This window comes from Miniopterus natalensis, chromosome 17 (genome assembly GCF_054644295.1).
Source record: "Miniopterus natalensis isolate mMinNat1 chromosome 17, mMinNat1.hap1, whole genome shotgun sequence".
Classification (NCBI taxonomy): Eukaryota; Metazoa; Chordata; class Mammalia; order Chiroptera; family Miniopteridae; genus Miniopterus; species Miniopterus natalensis.
This window is the reverse complement of record NC_142097.1, coordinates 30,191,268-30,212,133: the sequence shown is the minus strand read 5'-3', so window position 1 is coordinate 30,212,133 and position 20,866 is coordinate 30,191,268. Positions and strand designations below refer to the sequence as shown.

The following is a 20,866-nucleotide window of genomic DNA, read 5'->3' as shown; positions in this document are numbered from 1 at the left end:
TACAGATGACGTATTATAGAACTGTACACCTGAAACCTATGTCATTTTAACCAATGTGACCCCAATACATTCAATAAAAACTGTTAGACTGAGTACTAACCGGGGTGCAAATCACGTGCTTCGGTGCTAGAGATAAAAACCTCCTTAGTCCCTGCCTCTGAGAAACTTCCTGATAAAGTGCAGAGAGTCAACAGGCACCTACTAAGAGGACACAGGAACCCTTGGGCAGTTTGGAAGGTGTGTTTCACATACCTTCACCTGTTTTATGCAAAATGGAAAGATCCTGCAGGATTGAAAGACTCACACTGGCAGGGGGATAGTCCAAACTCAGGTCCAACCATGTAACCTACTGATTTTCACAGTAGGCCAGACACGGTACATTCTGAGTGCTAACTGTCCTGACATTATGATGCACTAAGAAATGCACTGTGCATTGCTTCAGTTAATTATAAAATGAATTACATTCCCTGAACTCTTCCCCAACCGAGGGCAGGGGTACAAGCCTCGCGGTGTTGTCTCCTGGCTGGGTGGCAAATGGCCACCAGCCAGGGCTTACACATTTACCGCGGGGAAGCGGATAATGTACAGTGGAGGCCGGACACCCGACGCTGACGACAGATCATCTCGATCATCTGTCCCTCAAAAAAGAAACGTGCCTAAAAAGTACCAATCTCGCTTATAAGGGGGAAGGGGAACAAAATTTCCAAATAAGCTTCTGAACTTCAACCCTTTCTCAATCCTTTCAGGAGAGACCTCTTGGAAACAGCAGGGCGGCTCTCATCTCTCCAATAACCTTATCTCACCTCGCCAGGGATGATTAATGGGATTGCAACAGTATTAGGCTGTGAAGTAGCCCTCTTTCCACCCCGCACTGAGCCTGTGCATCTACCGGCTATGTGAGAACTTGGCATTATTTTTAAAGCTAATTACCAGCAGGTTTCTGAGACGGGTGGAATGGGTTTCTGTCACCTCCCTTCTGCAGCGTAGGCAAGAATTTCACCAGGTGATGGGCAGGAGACAGCACCCTGGTCCCCGCGGCTCTGGGCAGCCTCCTCACTGTGGGGGCCTCCGGGGGTGGCCTGGCCCGAGCAGCAGCAGCCTGGTATATGCACCTTGCCTGCAAAGTTCCCCTAAGTCTTGATTCGTTGCTGCTCGGCTGGGTCGTACTGACAGCAAAAGCAGCTGTCCAAGGCAGTCGGCGCCGGAATCGGCGTAAGGCCTGGCGCCTGGGAGACCCCTATGGAATCCATGGGGAAGGACTAGTCTGTCAGTCGTTTCTTACAAGAGGGGTCTGTTTCATTGAGAAAAGAGCAGTCATATTCTTCCAATAAACCTTTGTTTTCTAGCCATTCTGACCTTTCTTAAGCAGGGTTTTTAAATTCTAAAATCAACTTTATTTCCGAACCCGGGTCCGGCTTCAGGCAGCCACCTGTGAGGACCGAGCATGAGGGAACGCTGAAATAAAAAAATCACACCACCTCCTCTTTTTGAAATGAGATATTTGTTTTACTGAATGTAAACCAGTCAGCTTGCTCCCTGAGAAAAGCGAGAGGGAGATGGGAGTAGGGGTGGAGAGGGGAGGCTACTACAAAATCGCAAAAGCAATAAAAATAGACCAGTGAGGGAAAACTGAATGGAAGAGGTCCGTTTGTTTACTTTAACAGGGTTTGCCGCTCCAGGCTTGCTGAAGTCCCTTCCTTCAATGGTTGGCCTCCGACCAACATCTGAAAAGTCTCAGATCTTTGGAAACAAAGATTTGGACAACGACCTTGTTTTATCTGGGAGGGTAACTCGTTGACTCAAGAGTTCCAGGACTTTGGTTTTGATGTTATTACCTTGGCCTACGTTTCTCTGTCCCGGGCGGGCGGTCCCGGGTGTGTTTACTGATTTAGCAAGGGAAACGGGAGAGCCTGGGAGGGAGGAGGCATCTCTGCAGAGGAGGCGGCCACATTTAGCTGGATCGCCTTCTTACCTGGGCACCTTGAAGACAACAGGGATGGGAAAAGGTCAATGTGTTTCTAAAGGTCCTATCTCTCGACACTCATCAGAGGGAAACAACACTTCTCTAACTTACTCCCCAAATAGACACCACCGTGGATGTTCTGCCAAGGAGTGATGCGAAAGCGTGTTCCAGAGTGAAATGTAAGCTTGGCCCGGTGCCTGGCTCGCGGCTGTATTTTGCACAGAGAGCTGCAGGCTGGCGTAGCGAAGGAGCACATGTCTCTCCACGTGCCCGCAAGAGCCAGGCAGCCCAAGCAGATCTCTCTGTTTTAATAAAATAGACTGTACACACCAGCAGCCCTGGGAAAACGTGAGCCAGAGGGAAGGACCCGAGGAAACCCATGGCCCCGGCTGCACAGGGACCACGGATGCCTGCACACTTGGCTGTATCGGGGCCAGGCATCTCAGGCCTGCCAAACGCAACGGGGGAAAGGAGAAGGGGGTGAAAAGACATGTCCGTGGCTCAGGCGAATGCTGCTTAAGACGTAAAAATAATCCATCGAACATGATCCCATGCAAATGTTCATTCTTTCTCTGTAGGTAGGCCACGGATTGAAGTCCTTCATGCACTTTCTCAGGATTTGCAGAAAACATGGGAGCCAAGGAACCTTCCCCGCAAAATGGAGATCACTCCCAATAAGGCAGGAGCTTGACCTCTAGGTTAAACTGGGTGTATTCTGGTCTGGTGTGAGGTGTGGCAAATACGCATATTTCTACTCCCTCGTCCCACCAGGACCCGGCAAACGCAGTCAACTTTCTATGAACCTATGTAGCCACGGGGAGGGGCTCATAGCAACCCAAACAGTCACTGTGGGAAGGCCTGGACCTCGAGGAGCTTGCTTTTGTAGGCAATGCATGCCTCACTGCCACTGTGGCCTTGGCCTCCTCTGACCTCAGGAGGGATCCAGTGCTCAGTGTCTCAATCTACATTTAGGAGGGTGTGGTGCGAGGGTGAGGGAGTTCCATAGGCTGAGAAGCAAAGATGATTAGCTGCCCTGCTCATGGGGCTTCATTTCAACATATTAGGTCACCAACCTCCAGGACTTTCAAGTTCATTGTGCCTTCTAGCCAATCTGATCTTCCCAAGTTGGAGAGTGTGTTGGGGCCAAAAGGCGGCTGGGGCCGACTGCCAGGACCCCAAGGGCCTTCTGAACCTCTCAGGGACAATGTTGGGGATTGCAGGATTTCAAGCGCCAATGGGCTCCTCTGGTTGAGAGGAGTGGAAGATTCTAGAAGACACTGCTCCTTTGCTCCCTGACCATGGGTAGGGAATCAGCCCAAACCAGCTAATTACCGAGCAGGCCGAGTGGAGGGGCACCTCCCAGGCCCATGGTGAGCCTTCCCCATGGTTAATCTGCAAACCGGTTAACCAACCTCAGGATATTGGAAGGTTAATCTTATGCAGAGCTCAAGTGCAGTCACTGGAAACAGTAGGAAATCGCAGTAGCAGAGGAAGTAAAAGATTCTCCGTAGCAATGTTTAACCCCGAGCCCACTGCACCTCGCTGCCCCACACGCTCCTAGACCCCTCCTTGTCTCATCAAGGAGCAACCTTGATGCCAGGGAGCACATAGCAAGCCCATCAATAAAATGCAACTATTACCTCCCACTGATGCAGTTCATAGATGTAAACTCAGGTGACCTCTGGGACATTGGGCTGGCTGTGGGAAGCATATTGGGGGAAGCTGTGAAGAGCACCAAGTCCCCCCCTCAAGTGTTCTTTACAGAAAGAAACATGTGAAGAGTTTGAATATCACCAGGAAGGCAGATCAACACGAAGCACATTCCGAAGGTGACGAGAAACAGGCTTCAGAGCATGGGTCCCATTAGCATGGGTAATTGAAGGTCGCCCCAACCCTAAGTAGACTGGTGAACTCCCCAGTGCACTTCTGCCTTAAATAACAAGGAGCACAGGGTGTGCCGTACTGGGGGCCAGCCTCCTGGCCCTTCCAGCGGCAGGGTTTCCAGGGAATCCGCAGCTGTGACCACTGGCCACAGCCGGTGGGCTCTGTGGTTTGTCGCTGAAGCAGTGAGCACCGAGCCTGTGCTCCGCGGGACCCAGGGGAATCCTACGGGGCTGCTGGAATTACAGCTTCCGTCAACCTCGCAATTCCTGTCCTGTGACCAGGGAGCAGAATCAATAGGCTGCCCTTCTTCCATTCTCTCTGTTCAGCTAACCAGAATAAGCCTCCCTCAGAGAGCAAAACAGGACGTGCCAGGGGCTTGGAAAAACACTTTTCCAGGACACAGGAAGTAGCACTGCCTGGGGCCTTGACTTTGTGCCCAGTGGAGGGACAAGCACTGAAGGATCTTCCCAACCTGCTCTGTCAGGACAGCAAATTACCTGGCACAAAGACTGTGCCACCTCGGCCCATGGCAGGCATCCTAATTAATCACAGAACTCTCTTCACTGAGCCCAGACCAGGCCTCCATCTGACAAGATGACATTCCAGGCACCTACGAGTCCACTGGCGACTCAGCTGTGAGGTGAGACAAAACCTATCCCGTGGGAGGTCCTGCAACTAGCCACCCAGGGGAGCAGCCCAGGAGCGCAGCTGGCCACACCCTTCCAGAAAAGCCGCCATCAGAAGACTGAGCTGGGGGCCTTGGGGGTTTTCCTTTTCTTGTTTAAAAATTATTTTCTCTGTCTAACAAACCACTGCTAAAAATTCCAAGCCTTAGGGCACTGATCCCAGCGAGATAACTTGCTTTCAGGGTTAGTCTGTAAGGCTGAACACCAGATGGAAACCAGTGGCCTCCTATTCAGAATGAAGGCCATTTTAAAAGAAATAACTTGATTTTAATGTTGCATTTTTCCCTCCAAAGATGTCAGATGTCTTTTGCTCTGCAGCTTAAGTTTCTGTGTGTGTGTTTTTTAATCCTCACTTGAGGATATTTTTCCCTTTGCTTTTCAGAGCACACGCGCACAAGTGAGTGAGCGAGCGAGCGAAACATTGATGTTACACATCAACTGGTTGCCTCCTGCACGGATCAAGCCTGCAACTGAAGTACATGCCCTTGACCAGAATCGATCCCAAGACCCTTCAGTCTGCAGGCTGATGCTCTAACCACTGAGCCAAAACAGCTAGTTTTCGCTTAAGTTTTTAAACCCTGTCATACTTTATGGGAGGTAGAATCCATCCACTTGCTCGGGAGCAGTATCATTGCCCTATGAGGCTTGATAGTTCTGCACCAAAATTTGAATGCTAGTCTTCCAGTTCCTAGTAGTTGTAGGACAGAGCTAAAAACAACGCCCACGTTTTACAGAGAAGAAAACAGAGGGCCTGAGAGATTCAGTGACCTGTCCAGTGACACACAGCCTGATCCCGGCAAACCTGCCCTAGAGCCCAGAGCTCTTTGTGGATGGCCTACCTTGCGATTGTTGCTACAGGGTCTCCCCTCCTGCCACCTGAAACCCAATGGCAATAATAATGCTAACCCAGTTTATACTTTGATTGGACTTTCACTTTGCCAATTTCTAACTGGCTCTCTTATTTTATGTTGTGACATACTTGTCAGTTAGAAGGACACAGGCTGTTCCCATCTTGCAGATGAAGATGTAAAATCGAGACAGGCTGATGACTTACTTAGGGTTATACTTCTAATGAACACCATCGCTGGGACTATAAGTGAGATCCCTCCGTGGGCCTGAGGAAGCATCGGGGGTCTCTCAAAGACTCAGCCCTGCAACTCAGAAACCTGGAAGTGAGGCTCCAAAGATCGAACTACAAGTATGTTTTAGAAAAGGATCTTTAAATACCAGATTTCCACTCTGAATTAAAACTTGCTGGGTGACAACTCTGCCCAGGCACAGTCCCGGTCAGTTTGCTGGTTAGCTCACTCAATGTCTTTTAACCCTCGTGACGACCCTGTGAAACATGCTGCCGCGTCCCAGGTGAGAAAGCGAGGGGTTCAGAATATACGTGACTTGTCCCGGGTATAATGGCTTCTCTGGAGACCTCTGACTCCAGATTCCATTTAGTTTAGCACCTAAAGGGTCTGACAGTGACGTGCTGATGCTATCAGGACTGTGTGTCTCTGAGTATCTCATGCAAGCTTGTTATTTCTGCCTTGAAAATGATTTCGTTCTGATCTCCATGGTTTTTGGCCACTGAGACAGGCCCAAATGTATTTTTAAGCTGCCTGTAATCAGAATGGAAGAGCTGATGAAGGAAAGAGGAAACATACTCTGGCAATGTTAGCCACACATTCAATCCTCTTGGGAGCAGACTGAAGTCCAGAACCAGTATCATTTCTAATATGAGCTGATTTCCTTCAACCTCGTACACTGAGCGCTTAGCACCATCCGGGCTTTAACACACAACCGGTATCACTATAGTTTCATGTGTATTAGCTGATTTAACTTAGGCACACTGGGTGTACTCTTTATAAAACTCAGAGACATTCGATTGGATGTAAAAATACACTGAGGGAGCTGTAGCTGGAATCAAACCTCCCCCTTCGTGTAAAAACCATGTCCGCACTTGTCTGCCAAATAATTTATTCCTGTTTTCTCAGTTTCCTCATGGTTCCATTCCACTTCGACGGAAGGGTCCACCAAAAAGGAAAAAGAAAAACCCTGGTCACAGATCTCATAGCATGTTGGGAAAAGCTGAGCGCACCCAAGGAAAGGTAGAAGTTCCCTCTCACCCATGACCCAGCCGCGCAAGGTCTTTTGGGCGCGGAGTCAGAGGGTGGGGGGGACGGAGATGAGAGGCGTCTCAGCGACGCTACCCAAGGCAGGGCCACGGACGGGGCGCGAGGCGCGGGGCATCTGTTCAGAGGCCAACACACGGCTGCTCACCGCTCTGTCCCCCCCTTTCCCTACAGCGGCTTGGAAGGGGGGAGCAGCCCTGGGCCATCATTCCACAGCACATGGTGGGCTCCCACCCACGCATCCACAGGTGACTGTGTGGCGGAGGAAGGGACGAAGCAGTAACTGCCGCTCAGAGTAAGAGATGAAGCTCCCGTTCACCTAGTGAGCGCCCTTCGTGGGCTGTCCGCGCAGCGCCTGGCGGCTCCCCAGGGTGCTCGGAGCGGGTATCATCCCGCGCAGAGGAGAGAACAGGCAGAGGGGTCCCAGGGCGGGTGAACGGCGGGCCCAGGTCTCAGCCGAGGCCGAGGGGTAGCCCCCGCAGGCTGCTGCCCGCCGGGAGAAGGGAAGGATGAGCGGAGGCTGCTCAGACGGGCCATTATTTCATTAGCGAAACTGCAGAGGAGACGGCATCCTGGGGGGCTGGTCTATGGCATCCTCTCTGATGGCAGGTAAATAAACCAAAATGCTCTTTTGATTCCATATAATAATATGGAAACTGAAGCTTGCAGGAATCAACGAATGAATGCATAAATGAGCTGAACAACAAACCGATGTTTCTCTTTCTCCCTCTCTCTCGAATCAATCAACAAAACATTTTTTAAATATGAAAAGTTAGTGGGGTGGGCAAAGTAGGGGGAGATATGGAGACAAGCTGCAACAATTTCATGGGAATACTAACCCAAATTACTGACATGCAGATGACAGAAGATCTCTTGCTGTTCAGTAATGTACACTGTAAACAACAGCATCAATTCATATGCACACAATTAGGGCTTTAATGCCTGTTTTGTACTCAGATAAGTGTGCCTCCCAAAATTATGTGTGCATAATTAATGTGTTTGGCAATATCTTTCTTTATGTAGAGATAATAATTTCAATGTAATCGATTCAAGATCAGATGATCACAAAATCTGAACCAATGCCATGTTACTGCCAGGCAAGCTTGCAGGTAAAAACAGAAATGGAATATAAATCAAGTCACATCGCTTCGTCACGCCTAGTTTTCATAATCCTGAAACTTCCTGTCATTCATCTTCAAACTTCTACGGCATTCAACAACCAGGTACCAGTACGTGGCTTGTTAGGTTTGGGTAAATTTCACTTACAATGCTAAAAAAAATAACTTTTTTTTTTTTACATGGATGTAAACGTTTTTAAATTCAGTCAGGTGTTACTTGCCATTTGAAATAAAGATACTTTATATTCTACCAAGAAAAAAAGATACCCATCTCCCCAGGGAAAGCACAGTAATATAAAGAAATTAGCTGGAATCAAATAAATTCTATGAATTTCTTACAAAGTCAGTTCTACAAAATTATCTTTTCCTATTCTTAGAAGCTCTACTGGGGCTTTATTTCTATCTTTACATTTTATATTATCTGTTCTTCCCTCTCTAAATCTTTCCATGGCCTTTGGTCTTTTAAAAGCAGTATTATTTTGATTGGCTCTGAGATGTCCATTCTACTTTTTTTTTTTGGTAAGTTTTCTCTAGTAAAGGCCTCCATAATCTCCTCCAGCGATACGGAGGCCATGGCATAATGAATCCATTCTAAGGTGAATGAAGTCTTCTGTTCAATTCCTGGGGCAGGCAGAGTTTAGCTGCTGGCCACTCTCCTTGGAAGAACTCCGCCCCTCCTGGGGTACTGTGAGCTCTACTCTGGGTAATCCGATTACCGCACAGCAGAGGACCTTGTTCATCTGGTTTACAGCATGGATTCCCATTGGTCAGGGCCTGGTGGCGTCCTTCCCCAAGCAAGCCTTTGCCGTTCCCATTCAGTTCAAGTCAAGAGGCATTTATTGTGCATGAATGGACAGCCTTGCTTAACTCTTTCCATGAAGGGCAGCGCACCTACAGAGCAGCGAGGACTTTCCTTCTCTGCTCTCCCGACCACGCCTGGGTTTCGCAGCAGACACCCAAGCACACTGCTTCCCAGAGCTAACTAGGGGAGAGAGCGTTGCTCTTTCCCACTCAGCGCGTTTCTGCCAAAGCATTTATTTCTGCCGATCCATTTATGCAATCCCACTTTCTGAGAGAACACTTTGTCACAGATGATTTAGTGTGGTGGCTCCCTCGAGCATCTCTCTGTAGCATGCACTCATTGCTTTCAGGAATCTAGGGTCTCCCGGGAAAGATTTGAGAGGGGAAGGGGTTTAATTAGCCATGAGCCATCTCTGATTATAAGACCCCAGATTCCACAGCAGCTTCCAAAAATCATTCATGAAAAACACAAAATCCTAGATTAAACTTCTCAAGACAAAACTTCTAGGAGCCTTGCGTGGCAGGGGAACTGTGTGACTTTTCAGGACAGAGAGTGAGACTGGATCCCCATGATGAGCTGGATGGGTAGGGAGTTGAGACAATGACATCATTTGTTAAAAGTCAGAAAAGAAGGAAAATGTTTCAGGAATTTTCACATGAAGTCATGGAGTGTGCGCATCCACCAGAAGCCAATGGAACAGAAACAAGTGCTGCTATCTTTTCCCCCAACAGACACTCGATTCTGCCAACACTCCTGTAATTGTCTACCATCCATAGCTGGAGGTGAAATTGCACACGTTGACTGTTATTTTTTATTTGAGTGAACCCGTCTGGGTTATGACAACTCCTCCAGCTCTCTGTCGTCTTGGCTGGATGTCAGAGCACACTTCAGGGGTACTTGAACAAGTCATTTCATGCTTGTGCCACTCAGCAGCTCCCATCCCTGCCCCCCAGGGCCTGCGCTCTCCCTCGAAGCTCCTTCCTCTAGCAGCACTCCCGACACACAACGCACCCCGCCCCCACAGCTGCCATATCTCAGCGCCGTGTGCAATTAATTCCAGCTTCGGGAAAGAAGGAAGCCACAAATACAAGGTCAGGACTCAAGAATGCAAAACTGCAATAATGATTCCTTTGTCTCTCAGGAGTAAAATTAATAAGCTGGCCGGAAACATGGCTAAGTATTTTTAGCTTGATAGTCCTGCTGCAGGTAATCCTCACAGGCAAGTACTCTTTGTAACACCGAGGCAGCAATGCCTTCTTTCTCGCTTCTCTTTCTCTCACACAGACATACACACACACACCACACACACACACACTCTCACGGAAATCAGTTCCATATTCTTGTTTACAAACGTAGTGAGCTTTATAAAACAGAAGCATTTAAAAGTGATAAACGTTAGTGGGTTTGGGTTTATTAAGCTCTATTTTTCTACTCCTGTGACACCAGGCCTGCTTTTATAAGACTTTGAAATTCTGAACCATTCAAATCCTTCAAATTATTTCCTTGCCAAAGAAGTGTTTCCCCCAATCGCCCAAATTACGGGCTTCATAAGTGAAACCCAAACCCTGTGTTTTCACATTACTTTGTCTAGATCATTAGAACATTGTGTTTTGAAAAGCTGTTTGATGTTCAGGGCTGATTATTTATTTTCAAAACAATAATAATAAGGAAGTCCCGGTTTGCCAGAGGAAACTATTGTGAAGTATCTAAAAATGTTTCCAATCCAACCTTGAACCCAAGGGGAAATGTCCACATGCTACTTCCCTACTCAAAAAACCTTCCAGGGCTCCCTACCGCCTGCTGGATGGAGTTCAAGTGCTGGAGCCTGGCATTCCTGAGGCTGCCAGCCTGGCTGGCACCCACCCCTCCAGACTCATCTCCCTGACTCCCTCACATGAATTTCCTGCACCAGCCAAATTGGATCTACACCTTGTTCCCTAAACACCCCGTGGGCATTCCTGCTTTGACAACTCTGGCCGCACCATTGCCCACTCACCCTTCTGGCTCCTCCGCCTCTCACTCCAGGCCCAGCAGAAGGTCCAACTCTTCCAGGGAGCCTCGCCCCAGGCACTCTTGCCCCGGGCAGTAGCTGCTTCCTGTGAGGTCTGGCAGATCTTATTGTCTGCACTGCTCCCTTATTTATTTTGAACGTTTTTTACTCACTTTCTTTCACTCTCCTCTTTACAATAGGTACTGGGGTCCTCCTTGTACCCATCGTTTGGCGCCGGGAACATGCTAGTTTGCCCTGTCACCCATCCTTTTACCTAAATGTTCTATTTTTTTCTACTACACTGCCACCTCCTTGAGACCAGCAGCCAAACTGTGCCCTTGTCTGTCTTCCCCGGGGTATGACACAAAGCAAAAGCCACTTCTGGGGACCGTCCAGAGGGCACCTTGCTCCAACAACTTCCTCTGTTATTTTCCAATCTTGATATCATTTACTAGAGAAAAGTAAGCAAACTGACTCGCGGCAGAGGTTGGCCTACTGTGTGCCAGGTGCCACCCTTGACCCTTTGTGCACGTTAGCTTTAGAAAGCTCACATAAACCCAGCGAAGATGCTGCTTTGCAGATGAGAAAGTGGAGGTTCAGAAAGAGCAAGGACTTGCCCAATAAAGGGCCATTTGGGGGAAGGAGGAATTATTGTTCTGGAATGCTATGCAAAGTCTTGCTAGTAAGCAAGACCTTTCTCCTTTCCCAGCTCCACCACATGCCTTCACAGTTTCTTTACCATGAGGCCATTCCATTGCCTTCAAGCATAATTACTAATGCAACGGTAACATTGATTGATTGACTGACAGACTAGCAAATACGTCACGGAGAGATCTTCTAATCAGGAACTTCTTCGAATTGCATTTTGTTTCTTAGATTTTTTTTAATCTCATGAGCCAGGAGGAATGAATAAAGATTACTGTTAGCAACCCACGGTTACCTAAGCCTCAGAGGCTAAGAGGAGCAGACGAGACTTAGGTAGAGAAGCAGAGGAGAAGTTTAAATTGCTTGACCAAAGGCCCTAATAGGCTAGGAAGGGAAAAGTATGGAGACACTTGTGCTAGGCTGGTGCTAGTCCCCCCTTCCTAGAAATGTGATCAGATGGGAGCGAGGATGCCGGTACTGAGCACTTCCTGTGTGCAATCCCCTGAGGCACATCCAGTGATTGTTCCAAAGCTCCCGATGGGGAATCAGAAGCTCGGATCATTTAAATGGCCTGCCTGAGATCACGAGGAAGCATGGTGGAGTTGGGGGTCCAGCCAGGTTTGCTTGCTTGTTGGATCTGAAACATCGCTACACTGCCCATATTCAAACTGTGTCTCAAACACAGAACAATCCGATGGACGCTGTGAAGGGTGAGCCAGCGGGCACCTACATCCTAAGAAAACTTAAGTTTATTCCAAAACACTGGCCCTGTGGCTTCAGGTCAACATTTGCTGGGGCAATACCAGGTATTATAATAAATGAAACATATGCTCACCTATTCCCATTACAGAATCGAATGCAGACCCTGTACCTCCCTGGCCCTCTCTCATATATTCTTTCCCAATGTTTTTTTTAAAATCTTATTACTTCCCCTACTGCCTTCCCTCTTCCCTCTATTCTCACTGCTGAGACATAAAAAATGACTGCTGGGTAAAAGTGATTAGTGCTGGTTGGCAGCGAGGTTTCTGAGAAACCCAATAAATCACCGCTGTCTTTTCATCCCCTGGCTTCTACTTTAGGATGTTATCAAGGCCTTTATTCCTCCCGCCTCCCCCCGGCCTTTCCTTCTCCTCTACCTAGTTCTGTCTTCATATTGCTATTTTTCTAGTCTGGTAGGCACAGTGCTGAACTGGAAGGACTCTGCCAAGACCCTTGGCAGGAGCTGGCCTGCAGGAATCCTGCCCACCACCATGGCGCAGAGAAGACAGGGCCTCTGGGCAGACAGGCAGGAGAGAGGGCCAAGTTTGAGGTCTGGCTAGGATGCTGGAGAGAGCAGGTTTCCCTGGCATCTGAAGGGCCCTACAGAGCTCGGCTTTCTCATGCCAGGGTCAGCGTTACAGTTTCTCGCTGGCACTTGCTGCGCTTCGGTTCGCCTGGGAAGGGAAGCAAGCGTGGGGGCGGGGGGCGGAAGGCAGCCAGCACACCACCCAGAGCTGGGCGAGCTCCACAGGGCACAGCCACGTGCCTGCAGCACACGGGCAGGCGGGCAGGCAGCCAGGGCTGCTGGAGCTCTCACGAGAGCTGGGGGGGGTGGGCAGGGGGGCTGGGCACCAAGCGAGTGGCTGTTTCCACGTGGGCAGGACAGGAGGTGCTAACCCAGAAGCAAGGTGGCTGGGCTAACACTGGAGGGGTGACTTATCCTAATCCAGAATGAAGGAGGAAAGTCAAGCAGCTACAGAGAATACTGGGCATGCCGGAAAAAAAATATGCATGTCCTATTTTTGCAGAGGGAAGGGGACTGAATGAAACAAATCCCAAATGAAGAGCAGAGGCTGGGAATGCAGTCAATCTTTTCCCTATGCCCATGCCACTGGCATCATAACAACTCCAGGCATGGGGTATCCATATGCCACACACCACGCCATCCTCCGTCCTGTGCCATCTTATTGGGCCCTGCTGAAACCCATGGGAGGGGGACCAGTTATGGTCTTCACTCTATTGATGAGTCAACTAAGGCTTAAAGAGACTGAGAAACTGACTCAAAGTTACACAGAAGGCCAGTGTGGGTCCAGGACGTGAACCCGAGTCCCTGGGTCCGCACCTTATGCTCTCAACAACCAACCTGACTTGCAGTTCACACACCTCTCTGAACACACCTCCTGCCAGAAGGCTGGGAACTACTATCCTGGGAGCATCACAGCAAAACAAAGCCGAGAGAACAGGGCCAGCCTCCTGCGCAGGGCTCGGTGGAAAGGATAAACTCTCAGAAGAAACAGAGGAAGGCCTGCCTGCCTCCAGAACAAAGCTGAGTGTCTCCCCTCGGCGATGGCCCCGGTCCCGATGCCCCTCCTGAGGCGCAGCTGTCAATCACGCCGCTCCCGGCCTGCAGGCTCCGACCTGCTGGACTGGACACCATACGAACCGTCGCATGGGAGGGGAGGGGAAACTGAAGCTTCGTCTCATGAGTTTGGGGAAAGCAAAAGAATGCTGGTGCCTCGGGAGGGCCTCCCTCATCCCAGAGCCACCAGCCCACAACTCCCGCCATCACTCAGGTCCCACGGCCAGCATTTACTTCCACACCAGAGCCCTCTCACAAGGAAGGTCAGCAGGGACGACGTCGATTCCCTCTTGCAAAGGTAGGCCGGGTTCTCCCCGACTTCCCCACTCTCCTGTGCCCCCCCTTCCCCCCACCCCCACGGGAGGGTTTTCACGTCAGTCCACCACCCGTGGCCAGCCTCCACCCTAACCCAGGCTGTGCTCGGGCCTGGAGAGAGCCTCCTCAGTTCTCAGCTGGATGTGGGTGCAACGGTACAGGACACCCCCAAGCTATTCAGAGAAAAGCCACCAGAGAAAACCTCAACTCCGGCTTTACGAGCATGTGACGTAAAAAGAACTCTGCCTTTGTTTGCTATGGACGACTTTCCCTAAAGGGACTGCTGTCCTTAGAGCGAGTGCTCAGGCCTCGGGGCAAACAGACTCTACTTTTCCAGGACCCCACGCTTCCCAGTACTGCCTCTGAAGGCGCCTGAAACGCAATCACCGATGTGGTCAGGACGACTCCTGCCGTCTCTGCTGGCCTGGGACGCCCAGGATGCCGCACCTCGATGACTGACAAGCCGTGCAGGTGGCGAGAGCACCGGGCAACCAGCACCCTTCTTCCTTCATCAGGACGTCAGCCCAGAAAGCTGAGCATCACCCCAGGGCCGCAGGAGGTTCCGACGGGCCCCTGGGTTATTTCTTCAAGGAAAAGCACATTTCTCCAGATACTTGACTCATTTTTGATCAGACACCTAGTCAGAGGAGTAAGGACAGGAACGCAGAACAGGAAAGGGGTTGGGGCAGTCGTGGTGGGTACAGTCACAGGGACGAGCGCCTTGTCGTTCCCGGACGCGTTCCGGGCAGACCCAGAAGTGCTTACTATGTCGCCTTACGGCTTCATTTCCTTTCAGCCAGGCCGGGAGCCCTAATGACACGATGCCACTGAGCATAACTTGAAAGATCCCAATAGCTGAAAACAAATGTTTAATAGAACTATTCTGAAATTGTCTCCTGATTAACCCAGTTCCCGAGTTTTACAAACTATACGTGTATAACTATGCTCTTATGAACATTATATTTCTTGAAACCTGATGTCCCCTGACAGTCTCGAAAGTGTTGCCACAGAGCATCCCAGGAGGTCAAAAGCATCCATGTGGGCGACAGGGTCTGGAATTAAGCCCCGAGTTTGCTGCCCACACTGACAGTCTACATCAATAGTCCTCAACAGGAGGCGATCGTGCCCCCAGGGGACATCTGGCAGCAACCGGATTCATTTTCACTTGTCACAGCTAAAGTGTGTGTGTGAGTGTGACTATGTATGTGTGTTTATGTGTGTGAAAGTGAGTATGTGTGTCAGTGTGTGTGTGAGCGTGTGTGTGTATGAGTTTGTATGTGTTTGTGTGTATGTGTGTGAACACGTCTTTAAACTTCCTACAATGCACAGGACAGTCCCCACAACAAAGACTTACCTGAAACATCAACACAGCCAAGGTTGAGAAATCCTGCTCTAGACTGAGATTATAATTCCCAGAACACTCAAGGCTACATCTGTAAGTCTTGAGGACTTACTTTCCTCAAGATTAACCTGGCATTTCTATTCTGGTCACCACTGTGATTACATAGAACAGTAGGAACTTTCTCCTTTCCCAGGCTTGCTAGTGCCAGACCCTCCATCAGGTCCAGTCCCCTCCCAGAATTTTATTCTGTATCATAATCTTTGTGATGATCGACACTGTGTAAACAGCAGAGGGGTATTTTATCTGCGTTTGGTATTTGAAGATGAGCTTTCACGTTTTTCCTCTTTTGTTAGGAGTATCATTGAGTTTTCAATTCAAAGAAAAAGATTATTTTGAAGTGTGTTTCCATGATAAAAAAAACAACAACAAAAAAACCCGACATGTAAATGAAGAGTTTGTTTGTAGATCCCAGGATCCCCTTTGATCCTAGTGCCTTTCCTTCCTCCGCAACCTAACAAAACACTGAAATTCAAGAGTCCTTCGCTATGGACTGCAAATCTGACTGGGGCACCTCGCCTTCCTGAGTCAGATGAATGCTGATCCTAAGGAGCTCTGACAAATGACTGTTATGAAGCCTCCAACCCCCAAACCCCGGTTCTTGATTCTCACTAGGAAACCACAGTGTGGGAGCCCAATATCTTCATGCCTTTTGGGGAAAAATACAGTATCTCTAACGTGGTATATCTTGTATTTGGCAGAAGACTGAGACATATTTCTCAACTGACTGCAAGTGTTAGGGGTCAAACACCCCAACTCAATAACTATTGGTCCAAATCTCCTGATATTTCTCTCCAGAAGAAGTTATACACTATACCTAATTACTCTAAGAAGGTATTTCAGGAGACAGGGATTGAAATAAATGATGCAAGTTGACACACTTATCACAACTATCGTAGCTGCTCTAATAGAACATGTGTGCTGGTCATTGGACTTATACCTATTACCTCTAATTTCCACAAGAACTCAGTCAAACAGAAATGATACCATTCTCCACAAAGGGAAACTGAGGCTCTGAGAGGCTGTCACTTCGTAAGGTCACGCAGCTACAAAACGGCAGGTCCTATTCTGCAGAGCAGAATGACTGGGGCACAACTGTCCCTTCTCCCTGGGGCTCTGTCCCCTTCTCCTTGATTTCCCCCCACTTTGAATGGTTATTTCGCTGCCTGTCTGCTGTGGGGAAAAAGATGACAGTGACGCTGTATGTTCTTAGTAACAGGGGCTCAGGTTCACATAAAGGAGTATTTCCCCAAGCTTCTGCAGCCTCCTGGGTGGTCACAGGTTAAGACTTGATTCCATTCCAGCCCGTAGCCCTGAGTGATCATTCAGAGTAGGTGCTGGAGAAGGGGCCAGCACAGAGAGATATGAATGGGAGACCTTTAACCCCAATACTAATATTTCAAGGCAGGGGTGTGCTCTTCCTCCTTTGCCTCATTTCCTTCGTTTTAATCTCGCTCTGTGTGTCACAGAAATTCTACACGCGTTGAAGACGCCAGGTTCAGGAATGATCTCTAGCACAAGTCTCCCATTGTCCTGCTTTCTGTCTCCCCTGCAGCGAAGGCCCTCAGCTCCCCGACCTTCCTGGCAATTTATCTGGCTGAATCTTTGTTCCTGGTTACCTGTGCACATAAAACAGTCTTTCTTCCTGTTCATTTTGCACTACAGGGTGCTAAAGGCGTGAAGCCACGGCTGCCTCAACTTGTGTTTATGTCTCAGCATTCAGCAGTGGGTTTTGAAGTACTGGTCATTTTGGGTGATGGTTTTTGTAATATTTCAACACCATGTACAGCCGACCTTGTGGTCTTGCGGGCTTTGATAAAAAGTGGATTAAGTGTGTTAGACAGATGAAAATGAAAAAAGGACATGTAAGAACAGTTTGGTTTATAGGAATACTGAAGAGAGAAATATGGGGCCTAGTTGCTGAAAAAGGCTAAGCCACGCTTAACATGAGAGCTGCTTTGAGAATCAATTTCTCAACCATGACAACACGAGATGAAATGATAAAAAACCTATCTGCTCCACACTCCTACCTCACATATTTTTTCCTTTAGGCCAGAGAATAGTGAATGTAGGTAAACCACAGCTTTATAGACAGTCCACCCAAATCATTCAGCAGGAGCCTATTATCTGTGTAGTTGGGGGTGTGGAAAAGAGACAGGAGATTGGATGGATGCCTGAATTGCCTAAATCATGAACTGTAAGTTGGTATTTCTTAAACTGCAGTCCTTGGATCAGCTGCATCAGAATCCCCCAGGGAGCTGGTTAAAAATGCATATTCCTGGGCCCTGACCCCAGACCTGAAAAAAATCAGCATTTCTAGGATAGGTCCATAGAATCTGCATTTAGCTGACTCTCCGGGTGATAAAGATGCTCACTGAAGCTGGACGACCACCGCAGTGGGCGAATCGCAGGGTGGGGCAAAAGTAGGTTTATAGTTGAGAGTCCACGGAACAGCCTATTCTTGTATTATTATTACTTATTAATTATTGCAGCATCTCCCACAAGAACAACTGTGCACCTCCTTTTTCCCCACCCAGTCCGAGGCTCCTCTCTGAGAGTGAGCTGAGCCCCCGTGAAGATGTCTGCGCCGCCCGCATCCTGCCCTCCTGTTGGCCTCCCCCCGCCCGGAGGGCAGCCTTCTAGGCTTTACCTGGTCTGATGGGGCTCTGCATGCAGGTCGGGGACGGGATGGCGGCGTGGATGGGCGCAGAGGCCCGGCTGCTGAGGTCCATGACGGAGGGGGGCGCTGCGGCCGGCGGCAGCCCCGGGGGGTGAGGGCTGTGGTCCTGCTGAGGGCTGGGGGGGATGCCGTTTTCCGACAGAAACTCCTCCAGGTCCATGTACTCCAGCTGGAAAGTGTCTCCGTCATAGGGAAGGGTTTTGTCCCACAAGGTGGGTCCCAAGAACGCCGACTGGGGGACGGGCGGGCTGTGACCCTCATCATCCAGCTTCTTTTCCTTGTCTTTGTCTTTATTAAACGCTGCAGGGAGAGAAAGGGGAGAGCTGGACTTTAACAAAGAAAACGCGCCGCTTTTTCACCACCTCCCCTGGCCTCTGCTACAAAGCTGCTGGTCACAAACACCGGGCTTGTCTGGCTGCTGCCTTTGTGGATCTAGAGTTAAAAGTTCAGGCAGGACATGGATCTCTGCCTGTTTTTCAACATCTTCCTATTTACTTTGGGAAGAAAGTGCCAGTCCTTGGGACAGGGCTGCAGACTGCTCTAGGTTTTCAACAAGACAGCAGTCTTCAGGGCATGATTTGAGGAGGCAAATAATTTAAATCCACAGTGGGAAAATAACACTTGCAATTACATACAACTGCTATGGTTTGGGTTTTTGTATTTTAAGAAAGCAGGCAATAACCAGGCATGATTTAGCATCTAGGAAAGTCATTATAGTAACAATATGAAGTTGTTCAGATGTGGAAAGCTGGTGAGTTGGTGATTCTAGTTCTGCTAAAGCAGGGACTCTCCACCTTTCTTTGAAACCATGTATTGAGCACCTACTATATACCTGGTCCTTTCCATATGTTATCTCCAAAAATCTCACAGTCAACTTGCAAATAGCAATTATCCCCATTTACAATGAAGAAATGGAGGCTCTGAGCCTTGAGGGAACTTGACTAATGCCTCATATTGGTAAGGAAGAAAACATCTCCTGAGCTCACAGGCGTTTGCTTCTAAAGCCACTGAGCTACGCTGTATTTTACAGAAGGAGGTGTTTTTTTTTAAAAAAACACACAAACACAGAGTGTTTTCTTCCTCTACTTTCCCCAAACACATAAGTATGACCCAGTTCACAAACACTATACACATTTGCAACCTGTTAAAAGCACAACTGACGGGAAAGGTAGTTACTCTACATACCTATGATGGAGGTGCGCAGCTATTTCTACCTGGAAGCATTGCCTCACCCCATGAGGGCTTTAACCAGCGCTCTGGATTTTGCCAAGTCTAGTGCTCAGGCGCCAGTGGAATCTGGGATTAAGGAATTTGGTTTCTGAGTTTCTTCCCCAGAGAAACAGCCTCCACCGCCATCCACTCTAATCCCCTACAGTCTCATCTCCTGAGAATGTGACTTAAAACACCCACGGATGCAAAAAAGATTGCAGGCAGCACCTTCCTCCCAAGTGCTACTCCTTAAAGGAGAGTCACAAGGAAAGCTGTGCTCTGCAGGCCGAGAACCAAACCCCTCAACTTTTGCAATGCAACAGGTTGCATTTCTAGGCGAGGAGATGCCAGTACTCCCCGAGCTATGTGTAGCCAAAGGATCCTTCAAGACTTTGCACTCTGAGCCCCGCGGCTCGAATTTGCTGCTGTGACAGAGAAAGCAAGAATCCGCATCAGCCCAAAGGACAAGTCCCTGGCGGCGCCGGCCCGTCCGTCCAGCCCCTCGGTCCCGCTGCAGCCAAGGCTGCCTGGGGGAAGGTCTGGGACTTACCAAGAAAGGGCTCGAGCCAGAGGAGGCTCCTGCGCGGTTCCACGTGAGCCTGCTCCTCTCTCCCCTCCCACCAAGAAAGCGCACCGGGAAAGTGTCAGCGCTGGAGGCGTGCACGGCTTCCCGCCGAGAGACACCCCCTCCTGCAAGCACCCCCCCTTTCTCAGATACTCTTCACCGGAGAACGCGCGTCTCCGATCACACCTCGCGAGTGCCAAATCCTAACTAATAACAGAAGCAATGATAGGACCCCAATACCCGGCCTGGGCAGGGGGATCCCCCCTTCGAGCTCCCACCCCTCCGAAAGCAAGCCCCCCGATTGCACCTCCCCAGCGGGAGCAGCTCTGCCCTGGCGCAGGCGGCTTCACCCCGCGGGCGGAGGGGCCTCGATGCGGGAAACACTGACCTGTCAAGTTCCAGCTCCCACCTGCGCCGCCGGAGCGGGACCCCGCGAGGCCCGGCCGGGTCCCCAGCGCTATTTTAAACGTTGCTCAGGGAGGGGGGGTCCCCGTTTTCCCAGGAGGGGTGGGGTGATGGGTGAGCTCCTCTATTTCATCAAAGCAGGGCCAGGGTGCCTGGGGACTGAGGGAGATGGATGCTCCAGCGAGCGAGCTAGCTAGCGGGGTGCCCTGCGGCGGCGGGGGGCCCACGGAGCGTCCGTCCATTCCCAGAGCGGGACGCGCGGGAGGGCAGCGCTCACCGTCTTCAGGATGAAGGGGGAGCTTCAGCGGGTTCTCCAGCAAGGACCTGAGCACGCCGTAGGGAGGCGGGATAAAGGTGGGGTTCAGGGGGAGCGGTCGGGACATTTTCTCCATCGCGATGCAATTTTTTTTTCTTTAAAAAAAAAAAAGCCCCCCCCAAAATGTTGCTGAGCTTTTTCCTCCGTCCTTTGCCAAAAGTACTCGTTTGGAGACAAGGGAAGAAAAAATTTACTTATATCTTTATAAATGCATCTGCATTAAAAAAAAAAAAAAATGAAAAAAAACTTTCAGGTTTCCAGTGCAGACGGTCTCCGGAGAGCGCGCCCAGGGCCCGCCGGCTCCTCGGCGACGTGCGGGATGCTCTTACCTGTCTTGAACCCACCGTCTTGCAAAATGTTCAAAATTGCAAAAAAGAAAGACAAAATATGCAGACGGCCGCAGAAGGGCGGAAGACACCGCGCCGGCG

General features: G+C 49.6%; 1 protein-coding gene across 2 annotated transcripts in view; it reads right to left on the bottom strand.

Moving 5' to 3' along the window:
- HLF (HLF transcription factor, PAR bZIP family member) overlaps positions 1 to 20,542 on the bottom strand; it is a 45,705-nt gene extending 25,163 nt beyond the window's left edge. For both annotated transcript variants that reach the window (XM_016207202.2, XM_016207203.2), the window contains exons 1-2: positions 20,400 to 20,542; positions 17,914 to 18,243 (exon numbers count right to left, since the gene is read on the bottom strand). In XM_016207202.2, coding sequence (XP_016062688.1) covers positions 17,914 to 18,243; positions 20,400 to 20,514 — 445 coding nt within the window. In that variant the 5' untranslated portion in view covers positions 20,515 to 20,542. The remainder of the gene's footprint in view (positions 1 to 17,913; positions 18,244 to 20,399) is intronic.
- Positions 20,543 to 20,866: the final 324 nt, after the last annotated feature.